The 19,701-nt window shown below is 46.7% G+C and overlaps 1 protein-coding gene across 1 annotated transcript; it reads right to left on the reverse strand.

Moving 5' to 3' along the window:
• Positions 1-5,165: 5,165 nt before the first annotated feature.
• LOC308579274 (brain-specific homeobox/POU domain protein 3-like) lies at positions 5,166-19,562 on the reverse strand. The gene is made up of 3 exons (XM_081180193.1): positions 19,504-19,562; positions 6,890-7,220; positions 5,166-6,313 (listed from the first exon to the last, which is right to left on the reverse strand). The coding sequence occupies exons 2-3, from the start codon at positions 7,169-7,171 to the stop codon at positions 5,384-5,386; spliced, it is 1,212 nt and encodes a 403-aa protein (XP_081036319.1). The 5' UTR covers positions 7,172-7,220; positions 19,504-19,562; the 3' UTR covers positions 5,166-5,383.
• Between the last annotated feature and the right edge of the window lie 139 nt (positions 19,563-19,701).

The following is a 19,701-nucleotide window of genomic DNA, read 5'->3' on the forward strand; positions in this document are numbered from 1 at the left end:
TGCGGTCTTGCAGCATGGTTTTACACATGTCTACTCAAAAGTAAATCTCATTAAGGTCAATAAGGCTTACTCCCAAGTAAATGAGTGGAGGACTGCCCCCTTCCTTCCTTAGCCAATGAATAGGAAGAGAATACCCTAGGCTTTTGCCTGCAGAGGAGGCACAGAAGAAGCTAAACCAAGTCAGAAATCGCTGGTGGTGATGGTGTCGGGAAGACCCTCGGAGGAACAAGCCATCAGCTTGTCTGAAGCAGGGAGGGTTTTGCCAGTTAACTTTACTTGCTTTCCTCTGCGCACGCGCACTAACTTTTTACACACGTTTTCTTGACAACAGGAGTCCGAAAAGCACAATAAACAGTAAAGAGTCCACAACAACCATTTTATTGTGGAATAAGCTTTTGTAGGCTGCATTCCACAATGTCAGATGCATAACGTACAAATCCACGAATATCTGGACAGCATTTCATGCATCTGAAGAAATGGACGGCAGTCCTTGGAAGCATGCTTCACAATACGTAAATTGATTAGGTGTCCAGGACTCTCTTTCTCTCTCTGCGGCAGACGACTCCTCTGGAAACATCTACCTAGGAGTGAACCCCGTCTAATTCCGTGGAACTTAACTTCAAAGTAAGGATGCACAGGACAGAGCTGCAAAGACACTGAAGAATTGACTAAGCCACACTAACAAATCTTACTAGCATTCTTCAGCTGGTCTGAAGGCTCCAAAATTCGAGGCAACTCCCGTTTTCACGACTTCGCTTATTTCCCCCCAGGCAACTACCCTGTTGTGAAGGGGATTTGCTGTGCTGGCTCAGACCACGGGGGACTTGTCTGTGAGAGGGGGCAACTGCCAGACTCCGTGGGAAGTCGATAGGCAAGGCACAGTTGTTGTTTGAGGAAGGGCCTTGACTCAGTGGTATGCTCTGCATGCAGAAGGTCTCAGGTTCGATCCCCAGAAAGACCCTTGCGTGGAACCCCAGACAACCCTGCTAGTCAATGTGGACACTACTGCACTAGATAGACCAGTGTTTCCTGTGTTCACCCGCCCACCTCCTAGGCATCAGGCAGCCAGGAAGGTACACTGCCTCTGATCATGGAGGTTCAATTTGGCTAGTTATGGCTAGTATCAGGCGGGAAATGCCGTTTTAATGGGTTGGGAAGGCAGTTGAAGAGACACTGCTATGTCAGAGAGCTGGAAATGGGATTTCCACTGAACGGTAGAGAACGTCCTGACTACACCAGTTTGTTCACTTCCGGAAGTAATGGACTATTCTACCTCAGAGTTTGTTTGTTTTTTTAAAAAAGCGGTGGCTAAAAATAGTCACTTTTTAGGGATGCTGTTTCAGCGGGTTTGAGATTCCAAGTTTATGATCCTATGAGCAAGACGCTTGTCTGAACGTCGCCCCAGACTCCGGGATATTTGCGCAGTCTCAGTTCTTGTTGCCTTCATCCTGGGGGAAAGTCAAATGCAGGGGGCACCATTTAGGGAGGGAGCAAGTCCCGTTCTTCAGGTACCCCTGCCTCCCAGGAATATAATAGTGGCAAATGGGAGAGCAGGCTGGCCCTTCCATCCGCCAGAGGAGCAGCAGATGCTCCAAAACTCGCTTTCTATTCTCTCCTCAAGCCCTTTTTCTTTTATATCGTGTCTGTTAGCTTGTGTGCCCTTAGCCAGGGACTGTCTTTCACATTCATTTGGATATATATATATATATATCCATTATATATATATATATATATAACACGTCAGGTGCTTTGCAAGTGTTAATTCAAAAAATAATAGATTAATTGGCATATGTTTTCAAAGCACCACAGCAAATGGTTCTTTACTCTCCCCCCTCCCGCACGCCAAAGCCAGAGTCTCCCAAATTTATCCCCTCCCCCCCCCAAAAAAATCCCCTGAAACCTGAAAAGTCACGCACCATTCAGAATCACGCGAGATGATTCTCATACCAGAATTTCTCCACATTAGGCAGTGGGTTAAACAAGGCAACTGATGTAGTGTAGTCCTCAGAGTGCAGGACTAAAGCCAGAGTCCAAGTTCAAATCTTTGATCGTATTAGACCAGTCACCCTATCTTGACCTGATCTGACCGTCCACACAGGGCTGTTGTTTTAAGGGTTAAAAGAAGGAAGTGCTAGTCTGAGGCAGTGAAGTGGGATTTTTTAAAAAGTAGCCAATACTATTTCAATATTGAAACTGGCCCTCGTGACCAGGGTGGAACTCAAACTCTAAAACAAGCACCCCCGCAGATAATAAGAGACACCAAGCAGGTTGCTTCACAGCGCATCGTTCAGTGTTAAGCGCCCAGATCACAGGAAGCCACAGTTGTCTACACTGACTGGCAGTGGCTCCGTAGGATTTCAGACATGGAATATCTCCCAGCCCTACAGGGAGATGTTGGGGGTTGATTCCAGGGCCTTGTGCGTGCAGAAGAGATGCCCAGCCAGGTAGTTACGGCTCTTTCCTAACCAGTCCAAGCTTACTGGCACTGTCTCCCCGGGTTTCAAACCTAGAGTCTCTTGCAACCCAGCTTGAGGTACCTAAGAGCTTTTGCATGCAAAGCAGATGCCATATCTCTAAAGCAAACTTACATCAGAAATCTGAGGCATTCTGGAGCCTGCTGTGTGTGTGTGAGAGTGTGCGTGCATCTTTTGATAAATATACAATAATTTTCTAAGTATTCCTGTTTTTTCTGTTAATTCAAGTAAAACGCTAATTAAAAAGACCCCTTAACCAGATAGGCTGGGCCCATCCTTTGAAATAACTAGGCAGGCCAGACCAAAATCGCTCCCACCCTTCCTATCCCTGTTGAAACCGAATTAAGTTCTCAACAAAACCGGAATCGATCCATAATATTTTCTCAGTTAAATAGCCTGCAAGCTTATCTACTCAAAACAGCTACAGAAGCTCAGGCACAACCTGGACCGCTAACCAACCAACCACCCGCCTCCACGAGAACTCTTATAGAGATCGGTGACTGTTTTCCGTTGACTGCTTCTCATTAGGAGAGTCTTAATGGAAAGCATTTCAGCTTCAGAAGAGTTTATTGACAACTCAATGTGTAGACTGTAATGAAATATTCCGTTGATTTTTCTGCGTCTCCCAGCTACTCCTTCCCTGCCGCGCAGTAATTGTGGGAAGTCCCAAGCCAAGCCAGCGGTTCAGGAGAAAATAGAAGGTAATAACTGCATGGACTCTTTGCCCCCCCCCCAAAGAAGGAGCCCCCCAGACTTTAGGGGAAGCAGCCAGAAAATCAGCCGCAACTCCCCTGCTCCCTCCCGCTATTACACTATTTATTTATCCAATCCTTGGGCTCGGAGTTGGACATCCATAGTACTTCTAGTAAAATCAAAAACTAAAATATTCTACACTACGAAGAGGAAGGGGAGGGGAAGAGCAACGCCAGAGGTTTGTAAGCTACGAAGGTTCCAAAGGAGTTTTTTTCAAAAGGAAGTAATTACTGCGCAGCAACAAGGAAGACAAGTTGATTATGGAGGGAAACTACCTCTTGGTTGCACTGGGTATAGCTATTTCCTTTCAACAACATTTTGCGCTATGCGTTCTGCTTTGTAACATTTTTAAAAATCGAGGCGAATAGTTCCCCGACCCAAGTCATATAGAATAAAGAACCTTTGTTTGTAAACAGGGGGCGGGCGGGGGCAGTGACCTGAGTTGTGCTTAGATCCCGGGACTCACATTCCTTTCCTGCCCAGATCATCCAAAACCGTGGAGCGGGGTGAGGTAAAACGTGCGTGTTTTATTTGAACTTGTGTAGCATACACGGACACATCATTTCATTCGTCACGCACTCACACAAACGAATAATACAATCTTTCTATTTTCTTTCCTTAAAAAACAGTGACATGGAGACCATTTTGCTATTACATAGGCAAAGCGAAACGAAATAAAAATATTTTTTTTTGTTTTTGTTTTAGAAAGTGCCAAGTTAAATCTTTGCAGAGGAAGAAGTTGTTTGCTAATAATTAATTTTGTTAACCACCGTGTTTGGTTTTTAAAAGAAGAAGACATATAAATCAGAATATTTTACCTTCCTCACACCCCGCAGAAAACAAAACAATCTTTTGGATAGTTGCATTCTAGAAACAAAAATGAGAGGGGGGGTCCAGGTGGGGGCGACAAAAAGCGTGACTTGTTGTATAATAACAAACTCAAAACATCGAAGCAAAGGGGAAGCCTGGAGTCACAATATCTGCACACTTCCCTGGGAGTAAGTCCCATTGAACTCAATACGATTTACTTCTAAGTAGAGATGCGTAGGATTGCGCTGTGCGTTAGAAACCAAGGGGCTCCTTCTGCCCTTACGACATTCATATCCACCCCCCAGCGCAATTCCACAGGTTTGAAGAGTAATAAAGGCGATATTTAATGATTTGATTGTCAAAGCGCTGTTGTTGTTGTTGGTTGTACAGTGAAATTATACAGGATTAAATAGTTCAAGTGAAGTCAAATCAAAATTTTAAATCAAGCTCTCTCCACCATCACCCGGTTTTCCAAATCAGCCAGACAGGTTCCTTTGATATTTGCTCTTCTTTTCTCTCCCTCCCCCCTTTTAATTATTATTTTTTTAAAGGATGAGGTAGGAACAGAAGGTTTATTGCAAAGAATGCGGTTGGATTTTGCTGTGGGGCAAGGAGAGGATCGGAAGGCTGAAGCATGCGAGGCGAAGCCGGGTCTGGGATGGGGTGAAGAGTGCCGGAGAGGTAAGCCAATGGGAGCAAGGGTAGTAGTAATAATAATTAAAAAATCTCATCGAACAGAAGCCAGCAAAAAGTGTTAAAAAACAAACAAACTTTTGGAACTCGGGAGGAAAGAGGGAGTGTTTGTTTGCTTTCGGTTTCAAGCTTCCTTCCTTTCCCCCCTCCATATCTCGTTTGCTTGAAAATACAGGGATGGAAATGGGATGGAAATATGAAGTCCCTTTTTTCATTTAAAAAAAGAAAAGAAAAAGTAAACCCACGAAAAAGACTCAACTTTTTCACTCACCAGGAATATGGTACAGTAGCATAGGGGTTTCCCCCCTCACTCCTGTATATATCTATTGAAGTATTTGCATTGTTCTTTTACTTAGTAAACAAAGAGTCTTTATTCTCTCTTTCTTTCTCTTTCTCTTTCTCTTTCTCTTTCTCTTTCTCTTTCTCTCTCTCTCTCTCGGATGGGGCTGGTTGAGTTGTGTCTGCCTTTCGATACCCCTCAGCCAAGGGAGTTCCAGTAAGTCCAACACAGGGTGCGCTATAGAGCTCCCCATGCTCGTGGGAGATGTTTTCACCCCTTTTAATTTTAGATTCATCATTGTCCCTCCGTTTTAGGCGTCCTTTTTGCCTTCTATCCCCCTCCGCTCTTCCTTCCCTTTCCCCATCCTCTCTCCTCAATAAGCGGCGGAGAATTTCATGCGCTTCTGCTTCTGCCTTTGATTGCAAAACCAGACCCTCACCACGTTCTTCTTCAGGTCCAGCTTCTCGGCGATGGCGGCGATCTTCTCCGACGAAGGCCGTGGCTGGACGGCGAAGTAGGCCTCCAGCGAGCGCTTCTCCGGCGCCGCGATGGAGGTGCGCTTGCGCTTCTTGTCTCCCGTCGAGTACACCTCGGGCTTGGCCATCTTCTCACGCTGGGCCCGCTCCGCCTCCTCCAGCCAGGCTTCCAGGATGGGCTTGAGGGCCACCATGTTGTTGTGCGAGAGGGTGAGCGACTCGAAGCGGCAGATGGTGCTCTGGCTGAGGCATCCGACGCCGGGGATCTTGAGGTTGGCCAACGCGGAGCCCACGTCGGCCTGCGTCACGCCCAGCTTGATGCGCCGCTGCTTGAAGCGCTCGGCAAAGGACTCCAGCTCCCGCGGGTCCGTCTCTGTCTCCGGGCCGGCCAAGACAGTGTGCGATGCCAGGCCGTGGGGCGGGTGGTGGCCCATGCCCATGGGCGGCTGGCCGTGCGCTGGGTGGCCCATGGCATTGAGGGCCGGCAGGTGGGCATGCGGGTGGGGGTGCGCGGGCGCTGCCCCCACGTCCGGTAGCGGCAGGGCTGAGTTGAGGTGCTCCAGCAGCTCGCCATCCAGGCCCTGAGCAGGCTGGTGATGATGGTGGTGATGGTGAGCGTGGTGCGAGTGGCCGCTCAGCACCGACGGGTGGTGCAGGTGCACCGACGACGAGGTGGGCGTGCAGGAGACCGAGACGCTGCTCATGGTGTGGTAAGTGGCGTCCGGCTTGAAGGGGTGGCTCTTCTGCGAGACAATGTCCACCGCCGCCAGGGCCTCGGCCCCGCGCAGCAAAGTCTCGTCCAGGCCGGCGAAGAAGTTACTTTGCAGCTGCGAGGGGGTGGGGAGAGAGATGGACAGAGCTCAGAGAGAGGCACGCAACCAGAGAAGGAAAGCAGGCACCTATCCACCACCTCCGACCCTAGCTGGGTCGCCTTGCTGCTGGGATATATCAAATGAACCTTTCCTGCCCCCCCCTTCTTTCCCGAAAGTATACCGTTTCCTACCTCCACGTGTCTCCCCTCCTCATTTGTGCCACGCAACTTTTGAGAGGAGGACTGGGCTTGGGTAAACAGGAAGGGCCGGGACAGTGCCGTCGGATCTCCGCAGAGCCGTCTTCTTCCTCTTTCCAGACTTTGCCCGAGTTATCTTTCGGGCTCACCCATCACCCCAAATGTCCCGCGCCCCTCTCTTCCCTCTTCCTGCACCCCCGACTTGGAAATTTGATCTGCACCTTCGTAGAGGCAGGGGGATCGGAGAGAACCAGTCCAACTGAATGGGTCACAGGGGTGGAGAAAGGAAGCAAGGAATCCAGGTACCGACATCCTTTCACAGAAATACTAGCTCCCACCACCACTTTCCTCTCTCCCCCACCTCCATTCCCTTTCCGTAGAACCCGTTCCTTACCTGCGGGGCAGGCAAACAAGCCCTCCGGATGGCCTCGGAGCTGGAGTGGAGGTGGGTGTACTTGGGCTCGTGCAGGATGGGGTGCATGCTGAACGCCTGTTTGCTGTTCATGGACATCATGGTGGTGATTATGGTGGCGGCGGCGTTGGCGAGGAGCAGGAGGAGACCAGCAGGTGACCGCGCCAGCCCGGCTCCCCTTATTGTCTCTGCCGGCGCTCTTGCACTATCAATGACATTATAGAGCCGCCCAGACCACACCCTTCCAGCGGGCCGCCCTCCCATTGGCTGCGGCGTCAGGACTCCGCCCCGCCCACTTCCGAGATCTCCGAGCCTGAAAGGGATTTTATTTGGTTTAGCAGGAGGAGCGCTCACGCTCCTTGCTCGCCCTTTTGCCGCCAGAGCTCCCGGAGGCGGCTTGTCAAAGAAGAGGGCCAGGGTGCTTCGCTATCATCATCATCATCATTGTTATTATTGTTATCGTTATTTATTTATCATCATCATCATTATTGTTTATTATTATTATTAGTATTACATTAAAAACATTTTTTTTAACTGTCACCTGTCCTGGAAATGAGTTATATCCATTGGCTGTGGCTGCCTGCCTTTGGGGAGTGACCTCCTGCTCATTCTGTTAAAGGGGGGGGGCGGGGCGGAGAAGTCTTGCACTGACGACCACTGTTCTAGCCCCATCTGAATTAAACCTCACGTGCAGCAAGCAGCAGAGTTAAGGAAGCAGAAAAAAATATCAGCGTCAGGACATACGGGGAGAGAAATACAAGGATAAGCAGTTCCGACCGGAGGGAGGGGAAGTCTTAGAAGCCCCCTCCAAAGCAATGTATCTGAAAGTTGTGCTTTTGAATTGCCTCTGCCAGTAAAAATGAGGTCTTGATTTCTGTCCTTGATCTCCTTGCTTCTTTACCTTATTATAGATAAGTACCTGTGTTAGGACCAACCAAAATGTCTCAAGAATGTATTTCCCCTGTTGTGGCTTTTGGATTCCCACTCCTGACATAGACTAACATGGGAGTCTTCAATTTTAATGTGCTTGCTGCTAGCCTGCTTCTCCTTACTCTCTGTTTCAGTGTCTCTCCACTGATGGAGAAAAATGGAGTGACGGCGTGCTGCCAAAGAGCAGATGATAAACTTTGGTTGTCTTCATATTACCATTTACTCTGGCTCCAGCGCAATCCCCCCCCCCCACCAATGGTTTTTGAATCTGTGTACACACGTCACACAGAACTATCCTGTAGTTTCTTGAGCAATGCTGCTCTTCAGTGTGCTTTCCCCCGAACCACCTTTTCAGTCCAAAAGGAAAACCACCACATTTCACCACATTTACTTCTCAGTGAAGCTAAGGCGCGTGAATTTGAGACAGCAATTGCATATATGCAGCTGACATTATATGCGCTGATGACAGCTTTATGAATACGAGTTGGGAGGGGTTGTAGAGGTGCAGAGACCAAACACGTAGTGCACACTGGGATAATATCACGCCCCCTCCGGCTTGTACCACAGTGTGCAAATGTGACTTGAGGCACAGTGGCCTTAGAATCTATTCCATGGGGAGGCAACCTAAGGCCCAGGGGCCGGATCTGGCCCAATCACCTTTTAAATCCGGCCTGCGGACAGTCCAGGAATCAGCATGTTTTTACATGAATATAATATGTCCTTTTATTTAAAATGCATCTCTGGGTTATTTGTGGGGCATAGGAATTCGTTCATTTTTTCCCTCCAAAATATAGTTCGGCCCCCCACAAGGTCTGAGGGACAGCGGACCAGCCCCCTGCTGAAAAACGTTTGCTGACCCCTGATCTATTCTGACTCTCTTCGCAATGGCTCATCAGAGTATTAGTAGTCAGAGCATTGGTAAGAGGTTTTTTCCACATCACCTGCTAATTTCTATCTACAGGTGTCAGGGACTGAGCTAGAGACCTTAAGCACGCACAACATGGGCTTAACCACTGAGCTTCAGTCTGTCCCCTGGTAAATAGGAGACATTTTGTAATCACATAGAATCCTAGAATTGTATAGTTGGAAGGGATCCTGAGGGTCATTTACTCCAACCACTTGCAATGCATGAATCTCAACTAAAGTATCAATGGCAAATGAGCATCCAACCTCTGCTTAAAAACCTCCAAGGAAGGAGAGTCCACCACCTTCCCAGCTCTTGCCATCAGAGAATTGTTTCTGATGTTTGGTCGGAATCTCCTTTCTTGTAACTTGAATCCATTGGTTTGAGTCCTACTCTCCAGAGCAGGAAAAAGCAAGCTTGTTCCACCTTCCCATGGGACATCCCTTTAGATATCTGAATATGGCTATTATATCTGTTCTCAGTCTCCTCTTTTCCAGGCTAAATACACCCAGCTTCCTCAAGCATTCCTCAAAAGGCTTGGTTTCCAGGCCTTTGATAATCTTGGTTGCCTTTCTCTGCACACATTCCAGCTTGTCAAAATCCTTCTTAAATTGTTGTACCCAGAAATGGACACAGTATTCCAGGTGTGATCTGACCAAGGGAGAATAGAGTGGGACTATTATTTCCCTTGATTAGGACATTATACTTCTGTTGGTGCAGCCTAGAATAGAATTAGCTTTTTTTTTTTTTTTTTGCTGTTGCATCAGACAGTTGACTCATGTTAAACTTGTGGTCTACTAAGACTCCTAGATCCTTTTCTCATGTACTACTGTACTGGCAAGCCAGGAGGAGCCCCACTGGTCACTTTTCCCCAGGATGTTTAGGAACCATTACTGAGCACTCTTTGGGTTTGTCAGTCAACCAGCTACAAATCAACCTAAGAGTAACCTCATCCACTCTACATTTTACCAGCTTCCATACAAGAATATCATGGGGGACTTTGTCAAAGGCTTAACTGAAATCAAGATACACAATGTGCACAGCATTCCCCTGATCCACCAAGCTTGTAACTGTATCAGAAAAGAAAAGAAAAGGAAAAAAAGAAAAGAAAAGAAGGTGCCATCTAGGGGGACGGAGGGCTGAGGCCCCCCAAAAAAAATTCAAGGAGGGGGCTGAGCCCCATCAAAATTCCCCATCAAATTAGCTTCTGCTAATTAAATGTGTTGTCATGACTCCCATTCCAAGTATCCTGACTGAGGCATGTATGAGTCAGAAAGTTAGCTTTATTCAAGGCATGCAACCGTACAGGCCAGGCTTGACATAGGTACAGATTGCCATGGACAGGATTATGTGGGAATGTTCAGGGTGGCAGGAGAGGATATATTGTTTATTAATATCCTTCCTAACTTGCACTAGCAAGTTCCTTTACTTAGCAGAGTTTACATTCTCTTATAAACAGCAGAAAACTAGTCGCAAACTTGTGTGAGTTTCTTAAGACAATACACAATTCAATCTGGTTTATCCAGACTGAAATGTGTTCTAATATTTTCCTGGTTGGACCCCTTGAATCCCTCCTAAAAGAATAAAGACACCAAGGTCTTATTCATAAGCAATAAAAAGAAAGTTTACTCACGATCAGGCAGAGCACAGTGTGATCCCTGAAGGCAGGTGTTAGGCTTAAAGTTACAAACTTATACTAATACGTTTATCCCATAAGGGAGATTACCTGGGGCAGCCAGCAGTTCATAGTTCATTCCAGGAAGTTCGCAGGATGAAAGGAAGATGGGAAAGAGAGAGAGTGGCAGCATGCCTTGTCCTTTTACCAGGTCTGGAAAGGCCATGCCCACCCACTAGTCACATACAAGGAAGGATGCTCCAGGCCAGGAGGAACAGAAAGTTTCAACTGGCTGGACCAAACATTCCCTTGCATGTTCACTCAAGGAAAACAAGGAATGTTGTACTTGACTGCTCTCAGTGGATTATATCCCACAGATTAGAGAATTCATGAGTGGCATCAGGAGTCCAAGATTTGATGTAAGTAACAAATATATCTCAACAGATGGATTTGCCCCTCCTACCATCATTTAAAGGCAAGACACGGCATGCTTGCACCTTCCAGGATTGGCTGCAGGCTTCCAAACCATGAATGATTGACGTTTTCATAGAGGGGGTAATCTGATACTCCAAAGCATTACATCATTGCTCTCAGGAGAGGGACTTCCTGTGTTGTCATCTGTCATGGGGTGGGACACACAATATCACCTGCCAAATCCTAAAAGGGAAGGAGCTTAAGAATTTGATGAGATGCATTCTACCTATGCTATTCATGTGACTTTCTCTCACTAAGAGATTGCTGTACTTAAAGGTTTGCTGCACTTCAAGGTGCATGCGTCGCTGGAGGCATGGACAACAGAAGAAGTGGTGCCTAGTCCTAGGTGATGGGACTGAGATCAGCCACCCTGGCTCCTTCCTCTGCTGACTAGTCTCTCATCCTTGCAGGTTGGTGCCCTTTCTCATTGCTAAGGGCCCCCTCAATTTTATCGATGGAGGTTGATGGGGAGCCGGCAGGACTGCTTTCGCTCCCCGGTTCCTAAAGACAAACAAACAGGGCCCCTATCCTCTCTCTTGGGCCACTCTGCATCCTTCTGCTCCTGCTCTTCGCCTGAGAGCAATTGCTACCCCAGTGCTGAGTCAACTATGGCTCACAACAGCTATGGTGCTCATCTTGAAAGCACTCAATGTTTTGGGACCCAAATACAATTAGAAGCTCCTCGCCCTAGATCAGTCTGCCTGTGTAGTAAAATTAACAGAGGAGGATTTTAATCATATTCTACCATTATGAGGGGTTCATTCAATTGTGATGAAGTTTGCGTAATGCCCTCCATCTACACAGGAGCAGTCCTACCGTTAGGGAGAGTGAGGCAGCCACTTCAGGCATGAGATTTACCAATGAGATTTTGATGGTATGGTGGGGTAGAATGTTGACCCCAGAGGAAATTTGTGTCTGTGGCAATGTCAGAAGGACTATCCTTTAGGTCTACTTATGTGTGAAATGCACAATAAAAAGGGTGCTGGGAGGAACGGTTCGTGCCTGACAGAATTTGATTAAGGCTAATTTCATGTGAGTGAGGAGAGTCCAGAGGGAAAGGAGAAGAGGGGAGCCAAAACAGATGCAGCAATGAATGGAGGATGGTGGTGGGGTGAAGGATCTTCTGCCTGTGGTCAGGGCAGATGTGTGGCAAGGGTGCTCTCTTTATTTTGCCTGCCAGCCCACTGGGTAGGGATGAAGTCAGCAAGATAATGGGGTGCCAGAGGGAGAAATAAGGTGGTTCCTCCCATTATTTGTTCTGGCCCTGCCCACTGCCGACATGTGACCCCTGATAAATTGCCATTGAGGGAATGGGCTCTTAGATAAGGGTGGAAAGTCTCCTTCCTTTGCTGTAACCACTAGACAACAGTGAGGAGGCGGCCCATGGTTGAGGTTGTGTATCACTGCAATCATGGCTTGGGGTGGCAAGGGAAGTTTGTAACCTAGCTGATCTAGTTAACTTGGAAGAAGGGCTGAGGCCTAACAAGCAAATCAGCCTAGCCCCAGGGGCAATAAACCACAAGGCGCTGATTATGAGGATACCCATAGATGCTAGGGAGATTAATCAGGTCTGTAAAAACCTTTATTAAAAAAAAAAACCTGACCCACTTTGTACTAAAGGAGAGCTCTTAATTTAAAAAGTGCAATTGCCCACTGAAGGTGCCAGGAGGGAATTCATCGAGGCCAGCTGCCTTTTCCCTCAGCGTTAATCCTGCTTAGGATTTTAAATGGACAACTTGGTGAGTTTCCGGAGCGAACACGGCTTCTTCCATTAAGAAGTGGGAATCTTTTTAACGGGTCACCCAGGCAGCAAAATGCCCCTCTTGCCGCCTCCTACATTAGGAGAAGGGCTGGCATCCCTACCACTCCAACTCTCGGTAGAGAAGGGAGTGTGAGGGAAAAGAATAAAAGGAAAAGAAATTACAGATGGGGCAAAGTGTGTCTCTACTTTTTAATACTAAATTATTCACCATAAGTAAAATCATGTGTGTCAATTGTGAAAAGAGTCCAATTTGTTTGATTTACATGGCAGGGGGGGTGCCCTCGGGTAGGGGGTGTTTAACTACCTCCTTTAATGCAATTGCCTGTGGCAGCTCACTAAATATTTTATAGGCAGCCTCTGCAAAAAGTGAGGCTGCCTCATCTGATCTGCGCTTGCAGCCCATCCTGTGTATAAAATGGATCTGCTTGGGCAGTCAGAAGAAACCAAACTTATTTTAATTGAGTTAAGCAGCACAATAAAACCACCTAGGCAGTCCAAAATACAAAACAAAAAACCCTACCACTAACAAAGTCCTAACATGTCTGGGGAAAAGCAACAGTTTTCCCCTGGAAAATATATTGACTCCTTGATCCTAATGGTGAACCTAAAGTTTGGAGCTGCAGAGAAATAGAATTTCTATAAGAAGCCTAGAAAAGTTTCAGGGATTCGAATTAAAATATGTTCTGAAGTCTTGGCAATATACAAAATGTTAATACAGTAACATAAATCAATGGTTTAGGTATTGAAAGACATATTAATAACTTGATGGATGTAATTATTTCCCTAAAGTATGGTGTGTGTGTGTGCTTGTCCAATCCTCCCTAACTCTGGGAAGCAAATAGCCTTATACCTCAAATGCATTGCAGTCTGACTTCCAACTTGTAGGCTATCAAAGAGCTTTCTTGTTCTTGACTTTCGTCTCAGTCACTTTTCAAGGGATGATAAGCAAAAGCGAAATCAATAGATTTCATAGTAATGAGTAATGCTGCCTTTCCCTGGGGATTCCCCATATGCATGGGTGTTACACAGATTGTGGGGACACTCAAAATGGGTTTGGCAGGAAGTTCCAGACATGCTCAGATGTCCATATCCTCAGGTCAAGTTATTTATCACCATTTGCCCTGGCAGTGGTGGATGCTGGGAGGTGTCCTTCAGAACAAGCAATTTTTCACAGTACTGTGCACCCACAGCTGGCAAGCATTTGCACTATTGATCTGGGGAGGACAAGCGCAAGCCACCAGTGTCAAAAGCTGTGTCAAAACACAGAGCTATTAATTGAGAGCCTCTGGTTGGCTTTGTAACATTTGGTAGTGCTAGAAAACAATTGGGAAGGGTCTCCTTTTAGTCAAGCATTGTACTGAAAAGGGCACTGAACAGGATGCCGAGAAGCCCACAGATCTTAAAGTGGCCACCCTTTAACAAAGGAATTTCAAAGGGGGCTTTAAAGTGGAATAGCTGACTTATATCAGTAAATTCAATTCTACTCATTTGAGTCTGAATAGAGAAAATGGTTTCCTGTCCCATTACATATGTTAATCAACAAAGCATTGCCAAGTTGGTTGTTTTATCACCTCTCACTGCTGTTTAAAGGGTCACTGAGGTGTTGTTGTTGGGGTTGCCACAAGCTGTACTTTTTGCATTTCATTATCCACACCACTTACAATTCCACTTCACCACCACCGTGTGTCTGTGTTTGTGCATGCATTTGGTGCATTATGCATTTGGTGAAATAGACTCTTATATCAGGGGTGGGGAACCTCTTTCATCCCAAGGGCCAGATTAAAATACGACCAGCCTTCTGAGAATTGCATGCCAAGGTGCAAGTGGGCAGGACAAAAGTGAGTGGCACAGAAAATACTCTGGCTGTGTACACACATTTAAAGCACATTCCTCCCTCAGTCCCACAGAATTATTGGAGCTCCAATTTGTTAAAGGTGCAGGGAATTGCCGTTCTGTGAGGTGCAAATGCCACTTTTCAATATTTGGAACAGGACAGGGGATTGCTTTCAATGCATGGTGTGCATGCAGCAAAAGCAAAATAAAGGAGGAAAAGAAGAAATAAAATTTCTTCCAGTGGAATAAATTAAAAATAATTATAATTAGGAAAAACTGAGAAATAAAGAAACACAACCCCCTCCACTGAACACACACACACACACACACACTGTATATATATAAAAAACTACAAATATATTATTCTATCTCTAGTGGGCCTCCTTGCACACATAGGTTTGCCACAAACAATGTGCAGGGGATGGGGAGTGGGATAGGAAAACAGAGAGAGAGATAATTCTTGCATTTTTGAATTGATCCCCCCATACTCCTGCCTTTCTTCAGCACCTTTTGGATTTTGTTGGTGGAGAGAGCAGTGAATATGAGATTCAGGAACACTGAAAACAGGCTTCTCATTACTGGTAAAACTAAGCTGTTATAACCTTGATGACTCTTGAGGCATTTTTTACCCCCAGTTGAGGTTCCATTAGGATGACCCACCAACATCAGTCAATTCTCAGTAACCTCCCACTTGCCCACCTTCTTACTTACAACTAGTACAAGGGATATCCCTAGCTGGCAGCCTCTTCCGCCTTAGTCTCCAGGTGTTGGCTCTTGTAGAACGCAGCAGGGAGGAGGATGGCGACAAAAACTAGAAGAAGCTGGTTCTCCCTGTTGTTGGCTCTGATTCCACCTCTAGTTGCCTTCCCTGTCTCACCAGCCCTCTTGGCCACCAGCCATCACTGACTACCCCTTTTTAAGAGAGGCTCCTTCCCTGCATTCCAGTGCAATTTCTCCACCCCAAGAGAAGTATCTCTCAGTCAACAAAGTCTGCTAAAGAACAGTAGATAGCCAGGAGTTCATACAGGAGGAAGCAGAAGGTGACCACCTGACCCTCTGGTTAGAAATGTACAGCTTTGCCATGACCTCATGAACATGCTGGCCCCCAGTGAAGAGCTCACCCTTTCTTTCCTCCCTGCTTTTTAACCTTAGGACAAAAACCAGGGCTACAGGTTGTGTCCAAGGGGGAGAGCTTTTAACCATAATCTCAGGTTTCGATGATATGCTGAGGCAAACCTTGGCTTGGCTGCAGTCCTGAACTGGCCTAAAAAGCCAAGGGAGGAACAAAGTATTTGTAATCTCCTCCTTGGGAACCAGTGCATTCATTTTAACTATGGCATGATGTTCAAAAGCAGCCATTGTCTGCCAGACTCCCTACCCACTTAAGGCTTCCTAATTTAATTTCTAGCTTGTTCATGTACATTTACCTGATGGGGGAAACAAGTAGCATCAGCTGGAAGGGCCGGTAATCATCAGAATGGAAGAAAGGGTGTAACTCTTTCCTCTTCTACTGCAAAAACCCAACATCTGAAGCTGATATTAGTTTAAGGCAGTAGTGGTCTCCAAGCAGCTCTGTCTGGCACCAGAGACTGTTCCTAGTACATGCCTCCTCCCCAAGATACACCCCTCACCAGCTTTCTTTCTCAGTCTCTCCCAAAGCCTTTGACTGGCTGGAATGTATTCTTGAACTGAGATAATGCTTGCAGCTTGCTGGATAGGACATAGATGTGTGTGGATGCAGGTGTGTAGAAACCTCTGGCTTTGGCATGGGTGGAATGTACTCTACTGTACAAGAGTAAAAGTTTTATCTGTTGCTCTATCCACTTTTCCATCTGTGATCTCTGGAAGATTGCCCACAAGGAATGCAACCCTTGAGCTGCAAAGGGTTGCAGAGACTTAGACAGGAGCACGTCTGTGGAGGCTGTCATGATGACCACCTGCACTTCAGAAGTGACCCTTACATCACTTGCTTTGGAGAAGGAATCCCCACTTGGAACCTGTCTCCACTGCACCCTGCAGAGCTTTTGGACCACAGGAAGCCCACATGGCTCCAGGAAACACAAGCCTCAGAATGACTCCCTTGTGTACTGGCAGGCGACTACACTGGGGAGATGGCTGTGTTCAAACCTGCACCTGGGAGCAAAGCCCAACTTGCAGTATCCATTGCACAGCCACTGGGGTCTTGCAGCAAAGGGAAGCCAAGGCTAGGTACTCTGGGATTCTTCTGCTGTGTCCCTGGAATCCCCCTTCAGCAATAATTTCAGACCTTCAGAATTCCTAGAAGACATGCAAAGGCTTGAGTGGTAAATATTTAATACAGAGAACACTCCCTTCTCCTCACCTCATGCATATTAATGTTATTAAACCATCTCTTTCAGCAAGCAGCAATTGGCTCCTCTACTTCTGACTCCTGCACTCCCTCCTGTGGGGCAGTAGAGAGGGAGGGCAGAGACCTCAGAGAAAAGACTGGACGAAGCTGTTGAGCACCCATGAAGGATGTTGAGGGGCTTGGCAAAGCCAGGTTGGAGGAGTGAAGTGTGTATTGTAGGGGGGGGGGGTGAATTGGAAAATGTTCCCTATGCAAATCACAGTAATTCAGATGGAGGTAATTTGCATTGGAAAATCTTCAGTTTGCATTGGATAAGATGTCTGTCCAGGCAGTGATCTAATCTGGCATGGCATTATCTCACTTACATTTAGTAAGCAAAGCTACAATGAAACCCCATTGATCCCTGCCATTGATATAGTCAGCAGCCTATTCAGGGTTGCAAGCTACATCCCCCCCCAGAGAGGCTTTCTATGTTTTAAAGGGTTGTGACCTGGTTTTAAGACATTTATTCCAATGCTTCTGTTGCAGGGAGTCTTCAGAATCTGAGTCAGACGGTAGAGCAAAATTCCCCATCACCACCCTGCCCCCGACATGGCTGCCCCACAGAGCCTGGCTGCCTCCCTGCCTCCCATTGTGCCTAAGCTCCTGCCAGCTCTGCCACTGCCACTGAATCCTTGCCCACAGCTTCACTGATGCTGATGCTACAATGCAGCAGTGGCAGTGAGGCACAGTATTAGTGGGCACATCAGTGGTGGCTGCATGGGTGAAGCCATGGTGGGACTGCTGGTGGTGAACTGGGACTGGCAACTGTGTAACTGTTGAGACAGAGAAGGGCAGAGTGGATAATGCTTGAAATTGCTTCACCTCACCTCACCGAAATGCCAGCCTTGGCCCTGTGTTTCTAAGCCTCATTGAATTCCTGTTCAGTTCAACAGAGCTCCACTTGGAGCTGTCCATGGTCCTGCTAATTTGTTTGAACTCCTGTTCCTGTGTTAAATAGTCTGCTTGAACTTTGGCCTGGCCTACAAACTCCACCTGGAACATTCTTGACATTAGAGGCTTAATGTGGTTTAACATGTTTCCTCTTTCCAGGGAACCAAACTACAACTCCTTTCTGGGGGACAGGAGGCGGGCAGGTGTGGAGGACTCCCTGGTCCTGAATGGGGTAACTGTGCTGCTGAAGGACCAGCTGCACAGCCTGGGAGTCATTCTGGACTCATGAATGACGCATGGAGGCGCAGGTCAATTCTGAGTCCAGGGCAGCTGTTTATCAGCTCCATCTGGTACGCAGGCTGAGACCCAACCTGCCCGCGGACTGTCTTGCCAGAGTTATCTCTCGCTTGGACTACTGCAATGCGCTCTATGTGGGGCTACCATTGAGGGTGATCCAGAAACTACAACTAATCCAGAATGCGGCAGCTAGACTGGTGACTGTTCTCGAAGCTACCAGCATGAGTTTGACCAAACTGTGGGAGGCAGTGGAAGACAGGACTGCCTGGCGTGCTTTAGTCCATGGGGTCACAAAGAGTCAGACATAACAACTAAACAACAACAGCAGTGTACCTGTCTGTAACGTATCCTGCGTGTATCATTTGGCAGCAATATAAAGGACACCAGCTGCCTTATTTTTAGCATTTTAGATGTTGTACTCATGGTGGCTCCCTGACCATCTTTTTATATGTTCCAGATTGTCCTCTGATGCACTGCTTTCTCCTCATGGTCCAAATTTCCAGTCATCTCTCCAAATTTAAATCAATGCTTCCTCCTTCCCCCGCTTACTTTCTGAGAGGTGATGTCACTGATGACCTGTCTTCTCCTTCCTCTGTAATGGCTGGCGCCTGGGCTATTATATCCCAGCTGCTCAGCTCTGATTGGCTGACAGCCAGTCCCAACCTCATAAACAATGGCTGCGTTGCTGTAAATGGCTGTTCAGGAGGAAAAGGGAAGTGGGAAAAGAGCTAGAGGAAAGGAAAGAGAAGGGGGAGGAGATATTGTTGGAAACAGCTCTTCGACTAAGGCGGGGACTTTACCAGAAGAAGAGGCATGTGAGCTGTCAAATGATTATTGGCACTGATCAGCAAAAGAGCTTTCTTTGCAAAAGGCATATTTGTGCTGTTTAGTGGGTTTTTAAACATTGGAACTAGGTATGAAATATTGCTGATTGTATGCTGAAATTAATTTGCCCCAAGAAATTATCCCAGGTTACAATGCCCCAGTTGGTGTTATGTGGGAAGAACTGCAAGGCAGGAGTAGCTGTGCCCTCCTGGTCTAGACACTGTTCTCTGCATTGGCCATGGAGTTGGTTTGGGGTGGAAGTAGGTGCTTACTTTTTGCTCCACTGTGAAAACCAAGACAGCTGGAATATGAGCAGACATCAAGAATTGGGTAAGAGAGCCTGTTCCTTTGTGCAAAAGTGAAAAATGTACAGTTTAGAGGCAATCCCTGCAGAGCCTGTAAACAAATTTATTCAAATGTGTTTGCAATCCAACTTGTACTATGTTAAAATCCTTTCCAGACATTTTGTTGTCTGCAATAATATTTTCAAAAAAAATAAAGCATCATCAATACACTAAAAATATGGCATTGTTCTGAATGATTATATCTTGCCTCACATTGTCCCCCCAAATCATAGGATTACAAAGTTGGAAAGCACCTTGGAAGTCATTTAGACCAACCCGCAACTCAGTGCAGGAACTTGTAACAAGTACAGCATCCCTGGCAGATGGTTGTTGAGCTTCTGCTTGCATACCTTATGGACCTGGGTGCTTCCTATGCATGAGCAGATGTCTACTGCTAGGTGCCTTTCCCTTGCACCCTTGGAAAGGAGCTGTATTGGCGCCCCTCCCAGGAAAAAAATAACTTTACCATAATAACCACATTAGAGATTACTACATTTTACACAACCAAAGAACTTGAAGTGTCCAGATTGAGGACAAGGCAAAGAGGA

The sequence above is a fragment of the Podarcis bocagei genome, assembly GCF_964188305.1.
Source record: "Podarcis bocagei genome assembly, chromosome: Z".
Taxonomy (NCBI): Eukaryota; Metazoa; Chordata; class Lepidosauria; order Squamata; family Lacertidae; genus Podarcis; species Podarcis bocagei.

What these genes read in the sequence shown, in the direction of transcription:
- LOC308579274 (XM_081180193.1), bottom strand. Translation starts at nt 7,171, where the DNA reads ATGGGAGGGCGGCCCGCTGGAAGGGTGTGGTCTGGGCGGCTCTATAAT. An exon ending in CTTGTTTGCCTGCCCCGCAG is followed by an intron (nt 6,314 to 6,889) that starts GTAAGGAACGGG and finishes ACCCCCTCGCAG; the next exon opens with CTGCAAAGTAACTTCTTCGC.